Source organism: Macaca thibetana, chromosome 4 (genome assembly GCF_024542745.1).
Source record: "Macaca thibetana thibetana isolate TM-01 chromosome 4, ASM2454274v1, whole genome shotgun sequence".
NCBI classification, from domain to species: domain Eukaryota; kingdom Metazoa; phylum Chordata; class Mammalia; order Primates; family Cercopithecidae; genus Macaca; species Macaca thibetana.
In genome coordinates, this window is record NC_065581.1 from 137,722,038 (window position 1) to 137,746,790 (window position 24,753).

General features: G+C 36.0%; 1 protein-coding gene across 1 annotated transcript; it reads right to left on the reverse strand.

The window, feature by feature from the left end:
• Positions 1–3,739: 3,739 nt before the first annotated feature.
• C4H6orf58 (chromosome 4 C6orf58 homolog) lies at positions 3,740–23,148 on the reverse strand. The gene is made up of 6 exons (XM_050788316.1): positions 22,836–23,148; positions 21,205–21,291; positions 19,513–19,697; positions 18,672–18,772; positions 5,277–5,515; positions 3,740–4,010 (listed from the first exon to the last, which is right to left on the reverse strand). The coding sequence occupies exons 1-6, from the start codon at positions 23,134–23,136 to the stop codon at positions 3,931–3,933; spliced, it is 993 nt and encodes a 330-aa protein (XP_050644273.1). The 5' UTR covers positions 23,137–23,148; the 3' UTR covers positions 3,740–3,930.
• Between the last annotated feature and the right edge of the window lie 1,605 nt (positions 23,149–24,753).

Sequence of the window (24,753 nt, forward strand, 5' to 3'; positions counted from 1 at the left end):
ACAGGAGTCATGAAGAGCTTAAATGTTCATGAACATCAAGCAAAACAAGCTAACTGAATGGACTGAACTCAGAAAACTGAAGCAATCTCTTTGACATTTGCTTGGAATACTGCTGATCCTTGTTTTGTTTTTCAGAGTCCGGTATACTCCTGTGAACAAAACTTGAAACATGTTTGTTTCTCTCTGCCTTTTTCCTCTACAATCTGGAAACTAGTTGTGAATATTCTTAACCCATAGCAATATAGTTGTTTGCACCAGTGCAATAAGAATTCATTTTCTTTTGCAACAGGATGCCATTGGAGAAACTGGTTGTGGTTTACCAAAGTTTTGACTGGAAGGGTATGCTTCCCTATCAGGAATCAAGCTCGACTTGCAGAACTGATAAAAGCCCCTTGGGAAAAACTGGCCTCATACTCTTATCTACACAGTCCCTGTACAGGGTTCCTGACCTGTGGTCAGTAAAGAATGTCACTTTCTAACAGACCCAGGAGCTCCAAGTTTATCTTGGGACCTTAAGGGAAGAGGATCATCCAAATCACAGGCATTTGAAGATACTAATCCATGGCTGTGCTTGACTTTAAAAGGTCTTATCTGACATTCCTTGTAGAACAGAATTCCATCAAAGCCAACCTAAAATGCCTACTTAGAGATAATTATTCTTGCTGCACTTTATGCAAATAGTCAGGCCAAGTACAAAACTAAAGACTGTTTTGCAAACAACTCAGTCCTTTAATGATTTTTTTTAACAAAAATGATGACTGGAGAGAGAGAAATTATGTTTTGAAATTTATCACATATTTGTCATTAAATTCTAAACTCATTAGCTCATTCTTTTTTTAAGTTTCTGCCTACATTTTAGACTAACCCTGCTTGTTCTTGTGAACCAACCAGTGATCTCCAGCTGCAGCTTAGAAGAAACAAAAGGGAATGGGTAATGTAAAAATCTGGATCAATATTCTAGTTATGAGCAATTATCTTGCAAATTCTGCCAGGTGATGGGAATGAATAGGGTGCCCATAACCCAGAGGTTTCCTTTTTGGGAATGTAAGACAAAGGGAGCTAACCAAAGTCAAGCACAATGCACTGAAATCTTAGCAAGCATAACTATAGCCACCAGTTATCTGGGCATGTCACAAGATGTCCTTTTCTCTCCCTTGTTGGAGGAAGACTCAATTCCACAGCTTCACTTCAGCATTCAGCTTATGATAAGGAGTCCTTGCAACTCCCATGAGACACATTTCTGTCCCAAACTCAATTCCAAGCTTTGGATCAAAGCCCTAGAATAGAAAACTGGATCTAAGGGATCTGGAAGCAGATGATAACAGAAGTTAAAAGGCACAACAGAGGTGAGCATGACTGATTCCTGCCAATTAAGCCTAGCTTCTCATTCCATGGATAAAGATCACACTAATATCCATGGCATAAATGAGGTCTAGGGAATTCAAGGCTACTGACAGCAGGGGTGATAAGGCATACAGGGGTAAGAGCAGATACTCCCATCCCCTAGGCCACCCAGTTAACATGGTTGAAAGTCACTTTAACACCCCTGGGTGGCACCCTGCTGTGGTCACCAGGACTCGGGTATACAAGGACAGAGGGGAGAAAGAGGAACGCCTCATTTTCCCTCTCTTATATGCGCTGGGTATTTGATAGGAAGAGAAAGGAACCAGGGACACCTGCTCCCCTCTTTCTAGAGAGTAGCCATTCATCTTTAGTCTGTATCCCTTTTGAATGCATTCTGAACCCCTGGGACTCCTCTGAAAAAATTCCTTCTTTTTTCCTTTATTTTCATCTATCCCTTTCACTGATAGGTAATTGTGTCTCCAAACTACAGGACACTCCCCTCAGATGCATCCTCCAAAATGGGAAGAGTTAACTTCTCAAACCTTAAACTGGTTGGCTTAGAATTGGGCTCAGGGGAAGGGAACACAGAAGCCTAACATGCTGACAAAAGGGTAAAAGTTTTTATTACTGGTCAGGCTTTTTGACACCCCCTCTCCTTGGGCAAACTGGTAAAAGGCCTCAGGATTTTTGAGGTGTCCTTACCCCTCCCTTATTCCATTTCTATGTATGTTTTCTAATAACCCAGTTTGTCTCTTCTCACCTTCAGACCATCAAACCCCAAACAATCATGCAACCAAAGCCTTTGTCTATGGCTCCTTTTGCCAGGAACCCTTAGGCCTCTGAGGGAGCTCTGACTGCCATTTCCCCAAAATAGCACCCCCTGTCAGCAGGAAGCAGTGAAGATCTGTCTTTATCCTTAACCTTATCCTTATCCTTGTCCTTATTCTAAGGGCAGTTAGATGTACTTCTTTAGCAGGGGAATGATAGAGACAGGAGGCAACCAAGGGTTTCCCCGGTGAAGCCCCACTCTCAAGCCTAAAACAGCTCAAAGGCTGAAAAACCAAACTGCTGGTCCTGGAGAATCTCCGATCGGCCTGCGCGCTAGGGCGACGGGGTGGAGCCTTGGGAAGTTCGTGCTGTTTGCAGCGGGTAGGAGCCTGACCTCTCCTGTTCCTGTGTGGTAACCTGCGATTCAATCTGTGACATGGGGACCTGTTAACAGGAACCCCTCTGTTTTGCTGAGTTTTTTCCTTTTCACCAGTAAATTCCATTTCCCCTCCCCCTTCAAAGTGTCTGCAATTCTAATCTTTCCTGGTCATGTGACAGGAACCCAGTTTTTTCTACACTAGCTACCCTTATATTTATGCTTTTATTGACTCCCCAAAATAATCTAGCAATGTAGGTTTTATAATCTTAATTCTAACAATAAGTAAACTGAAGCACAGACAGTGCTAGAAAAATGGCCCAAGCTCAACTCAACTGGCAAACTAGAGTTGAGTTTTTTGTTTGTTTGTTTGTTTGTTTTTGAGACAGAGTCACTCTGTTGCCCAGGTTGGAGTGCAGTGGTGCGATCTCGGCATCACTGCAACCGCTACCTCCAGGGCTCAAGTGATTCTTCTCCCCCAACCTCCCAAGTAGCCGGGATTACAGGCACACACCACCACGCCCAGCTAATTTTTGTATTTGTAGTAGAGATGGAGTTTCACCATGTTGGCCAGGCTGGTCTCAAATTCCTGACCTCAAGTGATCTGCTCGCCTCAGCCTCCCAAAGTGCTGGGATTACAGGCATAAGCCACCATGCCCAACCATTGCTGAGATTTAAACTACATCTTTCCTAATCCAGTACCCATCTGTTCAAACCAATTTGTCCAATTTCATTTTCCAACAGTTAGTGGGTAGATTTAGTCTGTGAATGAGACCCTGGGAAAACTTTCATATGAAAACTCCATGTCAGCTCTAGAAATCACCACCTCCTGGCCAGTGTATTCTCACTCATTAATTATACATTTTACATATAATGAATTCATTGTCAAGTGTGGGTGAAAGGAGAGGAACTCTATTGTATAATTGCTGTAAACTTATGGTCAGCAAAAACACAGAGAAAACTGACACATGAGTTAGTGTATTCTATTTTCCAGTTCAATTTTATGAACTTAAAAAATTTAAACTGCCTTTCAGTATTTTATTTCAAAATGATCTGTATTTTGTTTATAAATCAGCAATATATATTAGTCTAAATGTCATGAAATTTGATTATAGGATAACAACAAAAGAGCTACACAAGTTTAATATGTTTGTTAATTTCTCAGTTTTTTTTTGTAGCATAATGCAATATACTTTTATCTTAAACATTTTAATTATTAATGAATTTTAAAATCATGAGCAAAATCATCACTTTTAATTTGAATGCATTTAAGTTTTTAATACATGTACAAGATCTTAACAAATAAGCATAAATCAAAAACATCAGAAATAATAAAACTACATGGTCATGATTACATTAATTTTTTGAAATTACTGATTGTCAAGTTAGAGTTTTTCATTTTTAATTCATTAATCATTTCCTGAAGTTTCAAGTTAAATGTTTCAGGAGTTATTTCCGTAAATTCTAGAGCTAGATTCCGAATGACCTCTAGATACATTAGATTTTTCTGTACAAAGATAACCTGTAAAAGATACAAAATTATTACATGTAAACTCTTGCAAATTTTTTAAAGTACTTTTTGGCAATATATGGCTCATAATTTTATTTCATTTCCTTTCTACTAATTTAGGGGTAAAATCATAAATTATACAAAGAAAAGTAAACATGGCATGTCGTTCATTGCATTATTGGCAATACCATTTGGCAATATCTGACTTACCAACTTTATTTCATGTTCTTTCTATGAATTTGGTGGTAAAATAATACATTATGTAACAAAAGATATATATAAAATGTCATTGTTATATTATTGGCAATAACTAATAATAACACTAAACATCTATTAAACAGAATAAATTGGATCAACTCATTTTTGGGAAAAAGCTCCAAGAAAAACTTTCACAGAGTGAAGGAGACTTGCTCTGCTACTCACTCACTGTGTGAAGGGAAGCTGCCTACTGACAGAGAATGCCACACTAGAACCAAAGGAAAAACTTCAATTGTATGAAGTCTATAAAGTGTTTGGATGTTTTTGTTACTCTAACTGATGCAGAGATTTTTTACAACATAGGTTTAATTTATTCATGTTTAATTTCCTCCATTTTTATCTTTCAGACTCGATGTTTTTGCTTTGAAAAACATTAATAATATAATTATGTTTTAAGTTTGGCTCAATGCTTCAGTGCATGCATGGCAAATGGGAATGATACAGTCACTTTCAAACTGGTAGATAAAGAATCCTCTGTTTTTTTTTTTTTTTACTCACTAGAAGATCCAGCATTTGAAGGGCTGGAATAAAACCCTTCTTCCATGACTAATAGTACTGGATCAAGGGAACTCAGGTAAGCCAAATTGCTAGTAATTTCATTAATCATGGCAGGTTTTCTTTTGAAATGTCTTCATTTTCTTTAAGAGCAAAGTAGAAAGTTTTTTTTTTGTTGTTTGTTTGTTTGTTTTAAAAAAAAGATCTGATGATCAAAATAAGGAATATATATCAGTATGTAGAACAAAAAAAAGAGTGTTTCAGTTGGTTTGCCAACTTCAAGTTTCAACATGGTCTCCAGATGAAAGGACAGGCCATATGTAAGAGGATTAAAATGTGTGCTCATTAAATGGTTCTAGATATCAAGAGTGATTATTGCTAAAGGAATAGAATGGATACCCACAGGAAATCATAACTTTATTTTTGGAGTGCTGTAATGTTTATATCACTGATTTAATTATTATTTCTTCCTCTACTTTTTCAACATAATATTGATTTTTAAAAGTATTCTTTTAAGGGTCTTACCTGTAGATTTATCCACATTGCCAAGCACATTTAGAATAAACAGGACTACATTCTGAAAAGCAGTAAAGTCACTGATGAAAGGGGCTACATCAGTATTAAGAAGAATTCGCGGTGGCAGGCCCTTCTGGAACTTAGATGTTCTTATCAAGGTTGTAGGAAAGCGGACTGCAGCTAAATAATCCACAGCCAGTACCCAACTTCTCTCAAAATGTGCTTCTGTTTTAGAATAATAATCATATCTAAAAGACAAATGGAAAAGTACTTAATTATAATTAGTCACCTCAGAATTTCAACCTCATTACCTTCAGAAAAAATTGGTTCCTGCCAACAAACTAAATTCATAATTTTATAATTTAGAAAATAGGATTGATAATGTGATGACTTTATTCCATCCCTCAGGAGGTGTGAAGATGGCTCATTAAACTTCTAAATCTAGGAAGAATCATCTCATTAATTGTTTACATTTTACATTGCATTTTATCTTCTTTAATTCAGCACATTATACTTGAATACCACCTAATAACCAAAAGTAAGGCATTTTAAAATCATACTCTTTGCCAGTGTAGAGATAAATATCAAAGGTCTAAAGCAAAATTTTTGCTAGACTCAAATATCCTTTGTGAAACTGTTGATTTCTTGAAGCCATGGAATCCTAGAAACATTGAGCTTTGTAGAAAAAAAGATGTCTGATTTTTACTATCTAATTTCTAAATAATTGGCATTTTCTACCACAGGAAGCCTCGGGTAGAAAAAAAGCCTTTGTAATTGTTAGAAAAGACTCTGTAATTATTACAAAAGCCTCTGTAACTATTTTTCCCCATAATAGGTGAGAAAGTTTAGCTTCGCCTAAGAAATGGGGACAAATAATTACAATGGAAAGATTAAAGGTATATTCAGTAGTTTTAAAACTATAAAAGTCACATCTTCTGTTTCTGTCAGCTGTTTAATCATGCTGAACAACTTGTAGTTTTGCAAACAGACTTGTTTTCCCTGAGACTCACCATGTGGTTCACCAGGTACTCACCATGTGGTTCACCAGGTACATTGTATACTCACCATGTGGTTCACCAGGTACATTCTGTTTCAAGTCTCATCATAGATATTATGTTCCTCACAAAGCTTTCCAGCCCACCTGAGGTGGAATCTACCACTTTCTTCTCTTCTATATTCCCATAACATCATATCATTCACATATTTGAAGATTTTTTTCTCTAGTTATTTCTATTATAATGTCTAGAAATTAGATTATCTGATTTTATTTTGACAGCAACATAGAAAGGATACATTAAACAGAAGGTGCTTGCATTATGCTTGTTGAGATTAAATAAACTATAACATAACACAGATAATACCCGTTGTCTGTTTGACTCCCATGCTTGTGGGATCCTCCCTGCTCTATACTTGGAAGTGGTAGGGTGGGCAGAGTTGGATTGTTGATAACAGAAGTGTTTGGTCTGGATTCAATTCCCCTTGATACGTTACAGTCACCCACCAAGTAAAGATGAAAGGAAATGTGAAGTCATAAAGATTTTGAACAAGGGCCACAGAGCTCCAGTAACAATGTACTAAACAGATTGGAAGTAAGTCAGAATCACTGGGAGAGATGGGATGAGGGCACCAGTTCAATACACAGAAATCACAAGAGCAGTGAAGAAATTCAATAAACTCTTCAAATGCATCAGTTGAATGATTTGTTGGTCAGTTCACCTAATGATCAGATAGAATGTAGTCACTAAAGAAAGAATTAAAGTACACTTGAAATAGTTCACATAAAGTAGAAGCACAGGTATACGTAAGTCAGCCAATCTGAGGATACAGAGCCACAGAGTTATATCTGAGTATATGCAAGCTACAAAATACTCAGTATTGTCTCAAGTAAATACTCCTTAATATATATTTACCTAAAGAAAGTAACTGATGAGCTTTTAGAGTTATTTCACAGCATGTAATAGATTGCAACCATGGCCCCATTTCTTTACCAATCCCTACAATTCTGTCTTCTGCTTTGTAACTTTCAGTACTGGTTCTTCCTACATTAGGTGATAGGCGGAAATTCCCACTCCTGACTCAGTCATGTAACTTGACATAAAAAATATAATATTAACTAGTTTGTCATAGCATAAACTTGAAATGCATTTTCACAATTTGGTTATTCTTTCTTGCAATTCTGCCATCACTATGGAAAACAACCAGGCTTGTCTGATGTAGAATGAGTCAGGGAACAGAGCTGAGCTTCCCCAGTCATCCTTGCTGCAGCCAATCAAAATCAGCCAACATGAGAGTGAACCCAGGAAAGACCAGCAGAGCTGCTTATCTAAACCCCAGACATCTGAGCAATAAACACAGTTGTACAACACTGAGGTTTAGTGGTTGTTGATTGGGCTGCTTTCTTTCAAACAGAGCTAACTTAACTCAGGGCCACACACATAGTAAATTGCAGGGCCCTGTTTTAAACCCTGTCAATCTATCTGCCTTTGAAACCCATGTTCTTTACTACTGCTTTTTGTCCTGGTGATAATAGTTACTTTATATTGAATATTTCTCATATGCCAGTAGTACATTAAGCATAACTTATGAATTTCTTAATTAATCCTCAAAATTGCACTATGTGGCATATACTATTGTTATTGCTATTTTAAAAATAAGAAAATTGAGTTTCTCCCAGTTTGAATTCCTAGGTCAAAAGAGTCAGGATTTAAAACTCAGGTCTGTGTAACTTCAAAGCAAAGCGTCTTAATTTGTACACTATTACTTCATTTCAAGGAACAATCATTAGCCTTGAATCTTGTAATATGAATTCATAGACCTTGACAAACCAGACCTCATAAATAGGTAGATTAACAAATCAGAGCACATAAGTGGGCATTTGAAATCTTCCATAATAATCATATTAAAAGATTTACCTTTCACCAATATAAGGCTTTGAAACTATTCAAATTGCCTGAGGAACTATTATTAAACTTTCAGTGAAGTGAATTAATAGAAAATATGTATTTTTTGCTTTATTAATAGTGCACCTATATATAAATTTATCCATAACACAATATTTTATTATATTCTGAACTGATCCCAATTAAAGAGATAATAGAAGGGAATTTTTAGGTAAAAGAGTTTTTTAGTAAAAATGCTGTTTTTAACAAATACTTGTACTTTTACAACCTACCAAATCTCCATTAAAATGACAGAAGAAATAAAATCAGAACATGTGGGAAACAACAAGATTTTGGAAGCTGGAAATTGAAAAGAACTAGTTGAAAAGATTTAATAGAATCAAGAAAACTAAATTTTAAGCAACCAGAGAGGAAAACAGAAGAATAATGCTAATATAATTTGTAGAATTCTCCTCGATTTAAGTCTGAGTAATACTCTCTGGGTGAAAGGAGATTGCTAAAATCAGGGAGATTAAAAGACTTTAAAGAAGCAATCATATACAAAGATTTCCTTCCAGATTTCAAATAGTAGGAAACTACCACTGCTTGCCCTGGAAGGGGTAGAACAGAGGGTCGTTGCACTGTGTGAACTAATCATGGTTGAAGGTAGGAACACCACCTTGGATACAGGGGATGTAAGTGGAAATGATATACTGAATGCAAAGACGCCCTCCCCTTGCTTCTTCATTCTCTCTTGACTTTCAATAATACTAGCAGTCACGCCTTGACTTCTGAAGCAGGTGAGTGAAAGTGTCTCTTCTGGAAACTGGGTGAGCTCAAGAGAAAAGACTTGAAGTTATTGGAACCATAGTGTTGAGACAGCCAAATGCCTAGGTAGATAAAAAGGGGACCCCAGAGAATCTCCAACCTGCCCCACAAGTGTTTACATCAGATGCTTTTGTGCAGATAAGGAAACCTGCCCAGGGCCTTGTCTGAGCATGCCCACATACTCACTGGTGGCATGGGGTGGAGCCACAGGGAATTTGCACCTTACACAGGGGAGGAGCCTGCTCTTTTCAGCTGGAGTGGTGGCCTGGTGTTCAAACTGTGAGGTAGGAAACCTGCTAGCAGGACTCTCTCTTGGTTTGCTGAGAATAATTTTTCCTTTTTCCTTTTTGCCCCATAAATTCCACTCCCCTCACCCTTCAAAGCGTCTGTGCCTGACTTTTCCTGGTTGTGTGACAAGAACCCATTTTTTTTCTACGACAGTGTCAATATTTAAAAGGTTACCTAAACAACCCAGCAAGATTACTTGAGAGATATGTTCTTAGTTGAAAATTTCCACTCACACAGTAAGGTCTTCTAAGTGATTCTTTTTAAATTTGAGTAGACAGTCAAGTATTACCGGATACCTGAGGAAAGCTACTAACATGAATAGAGACACCAAAACAAAATAGACCTCCAGCAACCCCCAGAAGCACCAAGTAACCAAGCAAAGGTCCTTTCCAGGGCTCATTGTGCTCACTGAACCCCTGCACCCACTCACCTGCATGCTCCCCGTCCCACAGGGCATTTGAACATGGTGGCCAAGTAAGCAAGCCACACCCTTGCTACAAGTCCTGCAAAGTGGTCCAGGGAGCTCTCTCATCTCAATAAGATCTGTTTTGGTCTATATGTTCATGTATGTCTGTATGCATGATATATATGTGATATTTTTCTATTTCCTTATGATAGTGCCAAACTTACACTCTTACAGCAACTGGGGTTATGGATGAGTTCTTTCTTAGATTCAAACTCCATGAACTTGTGTTTTAAGCTCTTTGAATTCATTTGAGCATTTTTTTGATCTGGACCATATTTAAAAGTCATTACAGAAACAGGAGTGGGTCCTATAGGGAGGCCTCAGGTGTCTGACTGGGTCAGACAGAAACTGGACTGTGTTCAATAGGTAGGTCTCGTTACCAAAAAATAGAAAATCATGATTTCATCTGGATGCAAAGATTCTGGAACTCCTCCATCTGGAACTTCAGCCAATTTAATGTTAAAAAAATTAAAAATAAAATAAAATAAAATAAAATAAAATGAACTATGGACCCAGAAGTTATGCTTTTCTAGAGAAATGGGTGAATCTTACCAACAGTTAGAATTACAGCGGCCACAGTGAGAAAACTCCTTACAAAATGCAAACAGGTGCTTGTCTTCATAGTTACAACGGCTCCAAGGACAAAAAAGACTTATTCACACCTATTTTAAAACCCAAACCAAGAGGGGCCCAAACTGAAGAAATTTGTGCATTGAGATGTCTGCTTTTATTGTAAACAGCCAAGCCGTTGTAAAAAAAAAAATAACTGTCTATTTTTACACCAGCCATCTGACGAATCCACTCCCTCTGTCTGTACTGTTTCCCCACCAGAAGAAACCACAAAGCTCTCACTTTCGGCGTAATAATCAGCCATTCCCTCAGAAAGAAAAACTCTGAATGGTGGATTTTGGGGGAGGGGAGGGTTCGTATCAAATCTGGAAAGTCCCTGTGTTCAATCCTGTCTAATTGACACTTTGATCATTTTCAGAAAAACATTTGTAAGAATTAGCCCTCTCTGTTTTTTCAGTTTGATCCTGCTTCTCCCATGGTGGCTTCTCAGTGAACTGAAACTGTGCTTTTAAAACCCCTGCTCGTTATCCGTGCTGCCAATTCTGTTTACCTCTTTCTTGCTGTCATAATCTTTACTATACCCCAAAACTCTTTCTTGGAAAAACAACTACTTATTGGTCTGTCATTCAATTGTGAAAACAAACTGACCTAAAATATTAATTAATCTGTGACTATAAGATTAAAAGTTTCTGTGCTGAGTATGGACATAAAAAATTCTTGACTAATATGGAAAAATCACATCTGTAAGGAAAATCTCAATTTGTAAGACTGTCTCCTTTTCTACACTGGCAACAAAAGGAGGACTAGGTCACTAGAAACTTACAATGAAAAAGGCATTGTTTTAAATCTACATAACAAGCCTTGCCTTTGTTTAAGGTACTTTTCATGGCCATTGTGCCTTAACTGGGCCTTTACCTATACCCTTATTTCTTGGTTTAGGCAAATGATGTTATTTAAACTTCAAGTCTAAGCTCTTTATCTCTGAAATGTAAATTTTCTACCTGACCTTATGTAAGAGACATTCCTTTGGAAATGCAAATTTAGAGAGAGCTAAGGAAAAAACGAAGGAACTATTCAGAAACTTGTAAGTGAACACTTCCAAAAGTTTTTTCTTTTTCTTCTCTCTCTCACTAACACACACACACACACACACACACACACACACACGTAAAGGAGGGTTTTGGCCGTATGGGCACACAGCCTGCTTCATTGGCCAGAAAAAGACAATTTTGGATCCAGATATTCTTTAATAAATTAATGAGTGTACCTGGCACATGACTAAAACTTTTAGAATAAAATCATAATAATATGGACAGGAGGCAGAGAAATGCTGGGTAGAAGAGGGCAGTTCCCCAGCAAAGTCCCCACCGATAAGCCTGGGCCCATGGCCCTAAATGAGAACTTCATGTCTCTGTTTTCCCACCCAAATGTTGCTTTTTCCAAAACTACTGTGGCCCTCCATGTACCCCATCCCATACCCATAAAAACCCCAAACTCCACTGGCAGAGGAGCAGAGTGGTGTGGCAGAGAAGAAGAGAAGAAACATTTGTACATTGAAAAGGCAGCAGGATAGTCAGAGAGGAGTTGTTATCTTCCCACTTCATCCCCTTTCCAGCTCCCCATTTATCCCACTGACAGCGGCCTCCATCACTCTATAAAATCTCTGCATTCACCATCCTTCAGGTCCATGTGACCTAATTCTTCCTGAACACTGGACAAGTACCCGGGTACCAAGAGGGCAGAATGTAAAAGTCTGTCCTGACTTTTCACTGAGCTGGTTAACACTTAATCATCCATGGACTGTAACTACTGAAAGAGCATTAATTGTAACACACCCCTAGATGGTACCATTAGGCCAGAGCCCAAAAGCACTTGCCCCAGCCTCCAGCCCTGGCACCCACTCACCTGCATGTACCCCATCCCACAGGGCATTTGAACATGGTGGCCAAGTAAGCAAGCCACACCCCTGTTATGGGTCCTGCAAAGGGGTCCAGGGAGCTCTCCCATCTCAGTAAGATCTGTTTTGGTCTATATGTTTATATATGTCTGTATGCATGATATATATGTGATATTTTTCTATTTCCTTATGATAGTGCCAAACTTAAATTATGAAAGAGCTGTATTTAATTGACTCAAGGAAAATAAGTGCCTATATAATTTAAGTATTATTTCAGAAAAACAAGAACTAACCCAAATGCTTTGCATGTTTACATTACTACAGTAAACCTGGTAGAAAAAAATAAGCTTATGTCATCTCTATATTACAAAATTTGTCAGACAAAAAAATAAGCAAATCACTAGCTGATTAACATTTGATTTTTATGAGCCATTCAAACATAATTGTTAAAAACAGGTAAGTTAAATGGACATAAGCAAGATAAAATTTCCGTGTGAAAGATGTCCTTTGTATACCAAAATTTTTTTCTTAACAGCCTTATCATCGAGAATGGAAAGTTGAGGCTGAGGGAAGTCTATACAAACAACAATTTAATTCTCAGGCCCAAAAAGAAAAAAACCTGAAAAATAGTGTCAGCAAAGAGAGTCAAACTTTGTAAAATATTTGAAGGGATTTATTCTGAGACAAATAAGAGTGACCATGGCCCATGACATAGCCCTCAGGAGGTCCCAAAAACATGTGCCCAAGGTGGCTGGGGTGCAGCTTGGTTTATACGTTTTAGAGAAGCATGAGACATCAATAAAATACATTTGAGAAATACATTTGTTTGGTCCAGAAAGGCGGGACGATTTGAAATAGGGGGGTGGGGGTGGATCCAGGCTATAGGAAAATTTAAACATTTTCTGGTTCAACAATTGTTTGAGTTTGTCTAAAGACCTGGGATTAATGAAAATATTCAAGTTAAAATAAAAGAATGTGACGACTATGGTACTTTTGATGTCTCATAGTGGCTGCTTTAGAGAAAATAGATGACAAATATTTCCTATTCAGACCTATAAAAAGTGCTAGACTCTCAGTTAATCTCTTCAGGACTGGGAGGGCCTGGAAGAAAAAGATCTAGCTATGTTAACAGAGATTCTTTACAAATGCAAATTTCCCCCAGGAAGGACAGCTTTGCAAGCCATTTCAAAACATGGCAAAGAAACATGTTTTGGGGTAAAATATTTTGTTTTTCTTCTTTGTCACATATGCCATAGTCATGTTGGAAAGTAAGTTATGATACATAGGGTTAAATAAAACCCATCTGATGACAAATTATGGTTCATAGGGCATGACTCCCCAGACCCCTTAGGTAGGAATTTGGGCAAGATTTTAAAAAATCAAAGCTTAGTCTTCAATAGAGATAATATTTTGCCTCTTCTACAGTTTTTTATTGCAGAGGGACCAAAGGTATTTGGGGTGGTTAATAAACGTATTTTGTGCCACACTGAGAAATTCACCAGGAGAAAACACACGCGTCTGGAAAGTATAATTCATAGATATATTAGTCTACAGATTACTGGTACAACAGTTCACAATTGCTTGTTTCCTAGTGTTCACTAGAAATTAAGGTTAATAGGAGTTAAGATTCTTAATTATATATAACTGAAATAGTTAGAAATAAAGAAAACAAAGCTATATGCAAGTAGACAGGTAAAATGTGCTTTTGGTAAGAAAAGCTATAATATATGAGGATGTTTTGTTTTGTTCAAGAAACAGAAGAGCAAATTTTATCCTGGTATAGAATGACCTGTTGTTCCAAAATGAGAAGAGAAGAAGTATAGGACAAAAATTGAATGTATAAGAAAGTTATAAAAGGTTTGTGAAATATAAATCTTGTGAAAAAATTTGTGTTGATCAAGTTGGCTAAAATTAGAAGAGAATTATTTCTATGTTTTTCTAAAAATCGAGCATTAATATCAAAGGTACACTGATGCAAAATTAGAATTTGTTTCCTTGTGTTAAGCCAAGGTTTTCTTGGAGTATTGGTCTGTTCTTAGTAGGACATTGTGAAAAGTTTTTCTTTACCCTTGAAGTAATTGTCCTAGAAAACAAAGATTCTGCAATTTACTAAGATAATTTCCTGTGCGTCATGTTGTCTTCATTTGGTTTTTTGATCACGTAAACAACTGAGTCCTCTCTAAAAAAGATCGAAGGTTTTTCTATAACTGTAATTTTTCTGTGTTTGCCTTTAAAATCTTTAAATTATCACTCTGGTTAAAATGGATGACTATTAATATTTAGAAGTGATCTGTGATCCTATTTTATCAAGTATTTTAAATCTTTGATATTTTTGGCAAGCTTCCAAAAAATGAAATTCTAAATCAAGTGTTTTTATTGACCTCAAATTAACTTTGGGACTTTGCAGGTGGGCCTTTGGAACATCTCAAAAAGATAGCCCTCCTTATAAAAAGAGAGATATTAAAGTAATTGGGCCTATTTGATAAATAATATGGAAAGCATTATCAAATAATAAGTAATGTTAAACTTTCTGTAAGTTGTATTTGTATGGATATGTTATTAATATATGTTCCAGAAATTTTATGAAATTCCTAGAAATCTGATCATCCCATTGGACCGAATGAGAATTCCCAGAACTGTTACAAAGAGACTGATTGATTCATAAAACTTCTAACCAACATCAAGTCAAACAAGAATTAATTGATTACTAAGAAAATGCTTTGGCAGATTTTCATGCTATGTCAGCCAGAAGTGAAGTTGTTTAGATAAGCAATTTGAACAAATATCATGAGATTGACTCAAGTCAAATTACCTATGATAACCCATTTAGTAAGCAAGCTATCGACCTGATTTGGAAATACAAAACTGACTTTTTTTTTTTTTGAGATGGAGTCTCACTCTGTCACCCAGTCCCCAGTCTCTGGAGTACAGTGGCGCAATCTCAGCTCACTGCAACCTCTGCCCCCGAGTTCAAGCAATTCTTCTGCCTCAGCCTCCCCAGTAGCTGGTACTACAGGCATGCGGCACCATGCCTGACTAATTTCTGTATTTTTAGTAGAGACGGGGTTTCCCATATTGGCCAGGCTGGTCTGGAACTCCTGACCTCATGATCCGCCCACGTTGGGCTCCCAAAGTGCTGGGTGTGCCAGTCAAAACTGACTTTTAAAAAAATATTTTTTAAAAAATTAAAATTTTAATTTATAATATATAATATATAATAAATATATTAAAAATATATATAAATTCAATGTTAAATATGGACTCATGGAATGCACAGATGGCCTCCTAGTCCTTCCTGGGTCCTAAAAACTTCCATTATTAAAAGCTTTATACTCATCAAGGAAGAGATAAAATAATCCAAATTATGAGGAAAATATTGGTGGAGTGACTATTCTGAAATGAGGAAAATATTGGTGGAGTGACTATTCTTATCACTAATATTTGGTTTGTTAAACTGATAATGCTGGTAATATAATAAAAACCTCAAGTGATACTTTTTTGGCACATGCTGGATCATTTGAACACAGACAAATATATTTAATTCATTTGTCACCTTCAGTGCATATTTTCTGGTTTTATAGGTGTTTTTCTCTGCAGGAAGGCTAATGCTATAATAATAGTGAAAAGGTTATTGGAAAGTGTCTTTATGGGGCATTCCTGGAAACATCTCTAGCAATATAGGTACTCATTTTACCAGAAAAGTTGTAAAACAGTTTAAAAAGGTATTAGAAACACAGTGGCATCAGACAAAGCTAACAGAATTTGTTGGATTGCATTGGTCAAAGGTCCTACTGATTGATAGCAATCAAATCCACTCCTGTAGGAAAAGACAGATTGACTCTGTGAAATAGTTATTGGAAGGCCTATGTCTCTAATAATAAAACCTCATATATCTCATGTTTTTCTAAATTCTGATATGACTCAAAATTGTGAGGCTTCAATGCATTTTGCCAAAGCATATTTTCACCAGATGAAAGAAGCCCTTTGTGGCCCACCAACTGATAACAACCAGATCATTCATGATCTAAAACCTAGAGATCAGTTCTTTTGGAAATGACACCAAAGAAAGACTGCCCTTGAACTCCATCAGAAGGGACCACACCAAGCTCTTTTTTGCAGCCCAACTTCAGGGATTTGAGTCTTGGATCCACATTTCTCAACTTGAGAGAACCCCTCCAGACCCTTGGGACTGTACACCCACTGGAGACCACTAGGTAAAGCTTACTAGGGACGTTTTTTTCCCCCCCAGAAGAAGATGGCATCCTTGATGTAGACAGCTTTCCCAAAATCATGAATAAAGTCTTTTCTCCTCTGTCAACATGAAGTCTTTTCCCCCTTTCCTTTTTGGCCCATGTTTCTTTTCTGTTTATACATGGCAATGTAATATGATAATGAAGATTTCATAATCAATTACTTCTGCATGGAACTTAACTGAGTATTGCATATGTCATGTTAAACCTAAATCCTCACATGATCTTAGAGATACTCTGGTTCATCCTGTAAGAAATTTCACTGATATTCCATGTGCAATATCTAGTTCTTTCTAAACAGCTAGACTTTTAGACTGAAATATTCAGACTGCCTGTTTAAATCTAACAGTAGGCAAAACCTATAATGAGAGTTTGGTAGTTAAATTAAGCCAGAATTGAATTTGAAAAACAAAAGGAAGATAATTCGACGTTTGTAGGCAAATTTATAACCCTAATCCTTTAGTTGTTAGTATCTTCTAACCATACAATGATTAAAAAATGAGGCCTTAGACAAATATTACTAATGCTGACTCATAATGCTGACTCATAATGCACAAGGCATCTCAAACAGGAGACTATCTGTAGGGTTCTTCCAGAATATGTTTTTATTTGTGGAGGATTTAACAACCAACCATATATGTGGGCAAATCCATGTCTCAATAATTGCAAAATAAGGAGCCACTGGCAATTAAGGGATTCCAAGGGTACTCCTGTCACTCCATAACTAATTGGAAACTTGATATTGGTCTGTAACTCTTAATTTGAACTATGGAATAAAGAGGGGTTAACCAGCAGGTATGAATTCTTCTTAATGGGTATTGTTGGGTAGAAAATTCCTTCTCTGGCTTTGTATAAATGTAAAGGAGGTTATGCTTAGAAATATGTCTCATGCATTAGTTACTATAGCTGATTCTACTGCAAACGCTATAATTGTCCAGCAAACTTCTTTAGATTTTCTTGCTAAAGGCATATTAGGTAACCGGCTTGCTTTGGACTACCTTTAGGGAGGAATATGTGCACTAGCTAACAATCCCTGCTGTACTTAAATAAATTCATCAGGTAGAGTAGAAGCTCAGTTGTAAGAAATCAGCAAACAAGCTAATTGGTTAAAACAAGTAGATTTTTATCCTGGCTTATTATTTATATATTTGATTTGTGTTGGTTCAATTGATGGATGGAGGCTCCTTCAGTCTCTTAGTATTAGCCTCCTGATGGCCATCGTAATAGTCTCCCTGGCACACCTTAACCTCCCCAGAGTCTTAAATCCTCTTATGCAGCTATTCATTCTATGTCAAATGGTCTCACTAAAATTAGAATAATGAAAACATAAAGAGAACATAAATAACCAGTCAACTGTCCTGATGTGTGAACTGTGAATTCCATACTGATACCAAATCAATCAATGATGAAAGTGACAGAGAGTGGTGTCAATGTCCAAGGTTTTGGTCAACCTCTCAAAATTGAGAGGCAGACCAAAAGGTGGGGAATTGTTAAATTAAATTTGGTCTAAAATTGCCACCATATGTAGCAAGCTGCAACTTAATGTAGTTTGTAAACAAACTGCAACCGAACTTAAGAGTATTTTCTTGTAACAAATATGAGTCTCATCAAATCATGGCAGCTGAGCTTCAGCCAATCACAGGCTGCCAACTGATCAAACCATGCCTATATAAGGCAAATTTCTCATCACACTATGTCCAAATAAGGCAAATGCTGAGCTGTAACCAATCAAAGTGTTTCTATATGTCACTTTCTTTTTCTGTCTATAAATACTGCCTGCCCACATCACTGGGTGAAGCTCTCTGAACCTCTACTGGTTCAGGATGATACTGATTAATGAATCATTCATTGCTTAAGTGAACTCTGCTACATTTATCTGTCTACAGTTTTTCTTGTAACAGTGTCTATGATTAAATAATAAAGGTCATCTACATATTTATATTTTATTTTGTCTTGTACAATTAGGAAAATGTGTTGCCTGTTGCTTGTTTGTTTGTTTCTTCATGCAAGGCTTTTTTTCTCAAAATTTTCCCTTTCTTCATAAAACACCTTTTTAAGCCTGATCATGTTAAAATATTTACACATCCTCATTATAATCTCCAATGGTTAGGCTTATTATTTAATATAAAGATTGAAAAATACTCTAGAAGAAGAAGAAAAATATATAAATAATGCCCAGAATTATTTAGCATATTAAATAAAGATACTTTAAAGATACATTCTTACCTGTCTTCAAAACTTTTGATTGTATCTGCCAAGGTTGAAGTATGTGCAGCCCATAAGTACTTCAACAGATCATCAAACTTACTAAAAGGTGACTGCAAATACTAAGGTAAAGAAGTCAAATGTATTAATATTTAAGCAACTATACAATACTTCTCCCTGAAATTTAGTCATGTTCAGATATATAATTTAGCAATATTCTACATAAAAGAAGAATTTTATTTCTAAGTAAAAATATGTATATGGCCTTAATGCTTAACACTCGTTAAAGAACACAAAAACATCATTAGTTTTAATAATAGCATATGCATCTGTAAGTATTGAACCTCAAGTATTTTCAGACTTTATATTTTATACAGACCATAAGGTCTTTATTTTTTCCTATTAACACTGCTAAAATTACCATAAAATCATGAGTAACAAAAATATCTTATTAAAATATTTCATTAGATCTGAACTAATGCAATAATCTACTAAAGTACTAGTAAATATATCTTTTCTTCATTGATTTTAGTCAAATTTCTTCTAATATCCTAGTGGACATGAAGATTCAATTAATCAGAATAGCCTCTTCACCATTCAGCCAAATATCCTGTATGCTCACCATTTTTTATAATGTATTTGAGGCAAGAAGAATGGATAGATTTATGTTAATGCTGTATTGAGGCAGTAGATATTAATTACTCATAGCACTCTACTATACAATATATTTTTAATATATCATCCATAACAATTTACATTTGCATACTAAGGAAAATATTATGCAATGCACAAAAGAATCCTAGATGAAATGATATGACAAAATAAATTCTCTTCCTATCTCCTAAGATTATAAAGAAGGAACCTGGTAAAAGGTGTTCCACTTGTTCATTGTCACAAGGAAGGATGAACGACAGCTGGAAACATCATAACAAAACTTCCTCTCATTCTTGGGTGGGGGCAAAAGCCTGACTTCGTCTGATGATATCCCCATTATACCAGAATCAACCGCAGCAAGGAAGGGTAATGAAGACAGAAAATAATTCAAATCTGTAAGAACAAAAGATTTATTATTACCACAAGCACTAACAAATTTCAAAGAGGATATTTTTAAGGAAGGTATAAGTCATTAAAAAAATTCACAGACCCAGAAACATGATAAAAGCTAAACACTAGGAAAAAAATATTGAGCAAAAATCCCCCTAAGGGTCAAATACATAACTTTGATTGTGTTTCTGTTAATAACCCCATAATCATAAATATATAACATGTTGGCTAAAGTAGTTGACTATGATATTTTAAAACAAGAAGTAATTTTAATGGATTTCATAATAGTCACTTTTCAAAGTGTTAAGTAGAAATGGAAGAAAGTTATCAACTTTTCCTCAGAATGGTACAAAACCTCTTATTACGGTTTTATTGTGAATTGTATTTGTAGTTTTCTCTAAAATATTTTAACATGATTATAGCTTTGGTAAATGAATGTTTTCTATTTTATATATGTAAGTTTAATTTGTAACCATGATATAACTACATTTTTATCTTATTTTATGCCTTTAAAGCAAAAATTTTGGGTAAGTTTTGACAATAGATCATTGGATAATTGGACTGACAATCAAAGAAGACTATTTTTACATTTTTAAAAATTTTACCTATGTATAACCTATTCCAGCAGACTCAGACATTTTCATTAGTTGGATATTAGGCTTATACTGATTTCCACTAGAAATCAGTGACGTAGAATATTTCATCCTAGACAGGCATTTGTGAATGGAGTCCTATGCCACAGTGTAGCTAGCTAATCCTCCAAACTACTAAACCAATCTAAGAATAACAAACTCTGAATTCTAGTTCTGTGGCCACTACTATTGTGGGTCTTTTAAAAGAACAATTAGGGGTAGTAAGAGGAAAATGCTTAAGGATACATATGATGTGTGTCGCTCTGAAAAAGTGAAATTTAATGTAGTCATGTTTCTAACTATTGGGAAATACCTCTAAGGATTTGTGGTATAAATTGTTTTCATTACTAAAGCATAAAATTAAACGAAAGAATTAGAAAATACCTTCTGGTTATTTTAGCATTAAAGTATATGATTAAAGCCTGAGATTACTGATTGGTATAATGAATTGCAGTAGGTATTAATCTCTGGCATGTTTATGGGTTTCAATATTAACCACATCTGGTCTGAGCAAAATGAAAAAGCATCATTTGTCTTGATGTCTCAATTCTCATCGTTCCTTATTCTGGAGATTCTTTGTTATCAGTTGGACCTCCCACCTAACTGCCAGAACTGGCCCCTCAGAGGCCATTGCTTTTGTAGAATCTTATTTTTGTCATTCTGTGAAAAGCTGAATATGTCCTAAGGAATCATTATTGACGTTGTGGTTGTTAAATCTCTTAATGTGACCTAAAGACCATAAGGTACATGGTGAAATAGATTCCTTTTTAAAATAGGAACAAGGTTGTTTTAGTTCTGTCTCTGTCCCTAAGATTTTAGATTTGAATGCTTTCTTTCAGGAAAGGTTAATATCTATTTTGCCACTTAAACGAACATACCAGCCCACCAACTGTCCACAGAGACGCACATGTGATCTCCAGATTCATAGCCACAGTTTGTCTGTCGGGTTGGATCAGCTAATCTGCCTGGAGGAGAGAGGATGCACAGTTGTATTTATTATACACATTTTGGAACTGGCTGTAACTACTGCTTAACCACATAGATTTTGTTTGTAGATACAAAAGCATTTATTTCTGAATGATATATGTTGGTATTCCCATCATTCTTTTCTATCTTTTATTTTTTAGACCCCAATAAATTTCTTTTCTTTTCCTTAACAACAACACTGTTTTCTACTTTTGAATTATAGGTCCTAAATATTATTTGCTTTTGTAAGGATTCTCTCTTCTATTTCCTCCTCTACCTCCTAATCGAAACTATGAAGCAATATGCATACACATAAAAAGAGATGATTGAGAGTGAAAACAAACCCCTGCTCCACCACTCACTAGCTTTACTTTATCTAAATAACCTCTAATGCCTTAGTTTTCTCATCTACAACATGGGGATAATAATATTAACTACTTTATATGGTTGCGATGTGAGGTGAGAAAAAGCACCAAAAGTGTTTCAACTGTAATATGCATTATGTAAATATTAGAAAATAATCATTGCTTTTCTTCCAAATGAAATTACTCTTTTCTTAACCTCTCTCTCACACACAATATTTTCTTTATTGGCTGTGTTATCAGTGTGGACTGGGAAACAGGCACCACTCTTTCTCATGAGCTTCTATCAACCAGAACAAAAGTATCTTTCAATTCATGCATATTTTATCCCAAAACGTAACTTCTGTCTATACACTGTAAGGTACTTTATTTCCAAGAGGAAGCAAATGTTTTACAGAGAAAGATCCTCATGCACAATGTGATGATTCTTTATAACCTCTTATCATAATTAGAACTCTAAGAATTTCAAACTAATTTGACATCACTTTTATATCCCCTTGACTGTTCGGTTCATCTCATTGCTTAGAAAGGAGTGTGGCACTTAGTAGAATTTCAATAAATATTTGTGAAATGCTCAATAGATGAGATGTGATGTCTTTTCACAGGTGATAACTATGTCTTATGCCTCATTGAACTTTCTAATAATAACGCAAAACCCACAAAAGAAGGATTTATGAATAAGGAGAAGGATAGGTAGAAAAACAAATACTATAAGGGAAAAGAGAGCAAGATAAAGAATCAATTTTTACGGCGGGGCGCGGTGGCTCAAGCCTGTAATCCCAGCACTTTGGGAGGCCAAGACGGGCGGATCACAAGGTCAGGAGATCAAGACCATCCTGGTTAACACGGTGAAACCCCGTCTCTACTAAAAAAAAAAAAATACAAAAAACTAGCCGGGCGAGGTGGCGGGCGCCTGTAGTCCCAGCTACTCGGGAGGCTGAGGCAGGAGGATGGCATAAACCCGGGAGGCGGAGCTTGCAGTGAGCTGAGATCTGGCCACTGCACTCCAGCCTGGGCGACAGAGCTAGACTCTGTCTCAAAAAAAAAAAAAAAAAAAAAAAAAAAAAAAGTAAAAGAATCAATTTTTAAAAACATGGTAGGGTATATACAGAGTATAATTTCCCAAACACTTCTTAGGTCTACTGCTAGATCATTACAATGAAAACAAGAGTCATTCTTACCTGTCTTATATTGCCAGCCATACTGCAGAGGCAATCCCCATAAAATATTTTGTTCATTTTCTGGTGCAAATTTTGCAAAATACCTGGCCGTCTGGTTCAACAGGATTTTATACATCCCCATTCTCTCAAGGTATACCCACGGATTAATAATGTACACGCTGTTCTCCACCCTGTAGTCACTGAGCTGACCAGGACTCTCCTTCCACAGAGGGGGCTCTAAATCTGAGAGATTGGAAGTCCCTGCTAAAGCAGCAGAAAAGTAACCAACTAGTACACAAACCCAGGAAGGAAGAAAAGCCATTGTGCCAGAGCTGAAGATTGAGATTGTGGCAGGGCTTTTATTGGAGAATGGAAGAGGAAGTCATGCTATTTGATTACCTGACTTTGCTTTTTTTTTTTTTTTTTTTCCTGGATAGGGTGAAAATGTAGAGGAAATTGATGTATTAGCTAATATTTAGTATACTTAAATTTTCCAGCCTCTTCAGTGTCAGAATACTGTGTCAGAACCTAAATACAAGGTTAGGCTTGTTTATAATGTATTAGATAAAACTATTTATCAACAAAAACCTTCCAGAAGTTTCCCAGGCTACATTGCGACTACAAAATACATCACAAATGGCTTTTGAAGCTTCCCTCTCATAAAAAGACTTTAACAAATTTCATGGAAAATATTAAATAGCTGAAGATGGAAATACTAGGATTTATAATAATGTGCAAAGGTGTACTAGAAAATATATGTGATCCAGTTGTAATACAACTTTCTGCTTCAAGAAAGAAGCTTAAAGAATATCTAATTAGCTCAATTCAATAGTGAAAGTCAGCCTACTGGAAAAAAAACCTGCTAGGTAATTCTTAATATCTATTTTTCATTCTTTATTAGTAAAAGAATCATAGAATTTTAGCTGGGAATATGGTTTCCCAGAATTAAGGCTAAATTTCCAGTTTTCTTTGCACAAGCAACCATGTGACTAAGTGTGGACCACAGAGATATAAACAGAAATAGTGTCCACAGTTTCTGGGACATGTCCTAAGATGGAGGGCACATGTCAATTCCTCTTCCCTTCCTCCATGTTGTGGTTTGGATTAGTGATGTGATAATTGAAATTCAATCCAGACACCTAAACACAAGGCACTATTTTAGGGATGAAAGAATGCAAAGTTGGAGGTGGCTTGAGTCCCAGAGAACTGTGGAGCCATAAGATGCCCTTGAATTCCTATATCTGAGTTTTGCCTGAGCAAGAAACACCCTGCTCTATTGTTTCAACCACTGTTGTTGAGGTTTTATTCACACATTGTCAAAATTCTTGCCTTATTAATAGGTAATGCAGCTGAAAAGCTCAATTATTCGCATAATTAGATCCATATGCTTCATAGTAGGTCAATGGTAGTGCTCGCTCCTGGCATGGTCCATATTAAACATCCTACAGCATGATTCCACTCTTTTTTCCTGTCATATTATTTACCCAATAGCCATTTGATAATTAATAAATTTTCCGGAATATTAATATAAAAGGGAATGATAGGAATTGCTATTGTAGATGAATAATGCAATCATTCTGGAATTTTAAAAGTATATTAAATCTTTATAAGAATAAATACATGAATATGTACTATAAGATATGTTTCTCTAAAACCAAATGCCAGATTGTTCTCAATGGAGAAATCTTAAGAGCACTCCCTTTAAAGTCAGAAATAAAGTAAAAATGACCACCAGCATTATAATCATTTCACTTTTGTTTGAGGATTCCAAACAATAAAGTTAGTAAAGATAAATGCATTAGAAGTATAAAATTGAGAATGAAGATGTGCTAGTACTTTTTTTTATAAATGACATGACAGTGTTCAGAAAATATAAGAGAATAAACTGAAAGAGTAACTACAAAGAAAAAATTTACTAAAGTGGTGAAGAGCTAAATTA

Coding starts and splice junctions, on each gene's coding strand:
- C4H6orf58 (XM_050788316.1), bottom strand. CDS start 23,136: ATGGCTTTTCTTCCTTCCTGGGTTTGTGTACTAGTTGGTTACTTTTCT. Junction 19,698..21,204: donor TGTGGACAGTTGGTGGGCTG/GTATGTTCGTTT, acceptor TTGTTCTTACAG/ATTTGAATTATTTTCTGTCT. Junction 5,516..18,671: donor ATCAAAAGTTTTGAAGACAG/GTAAGAATGTAT, acceptor TTTGTCTTTTAG/ATATGATTATTATTCTAAAA.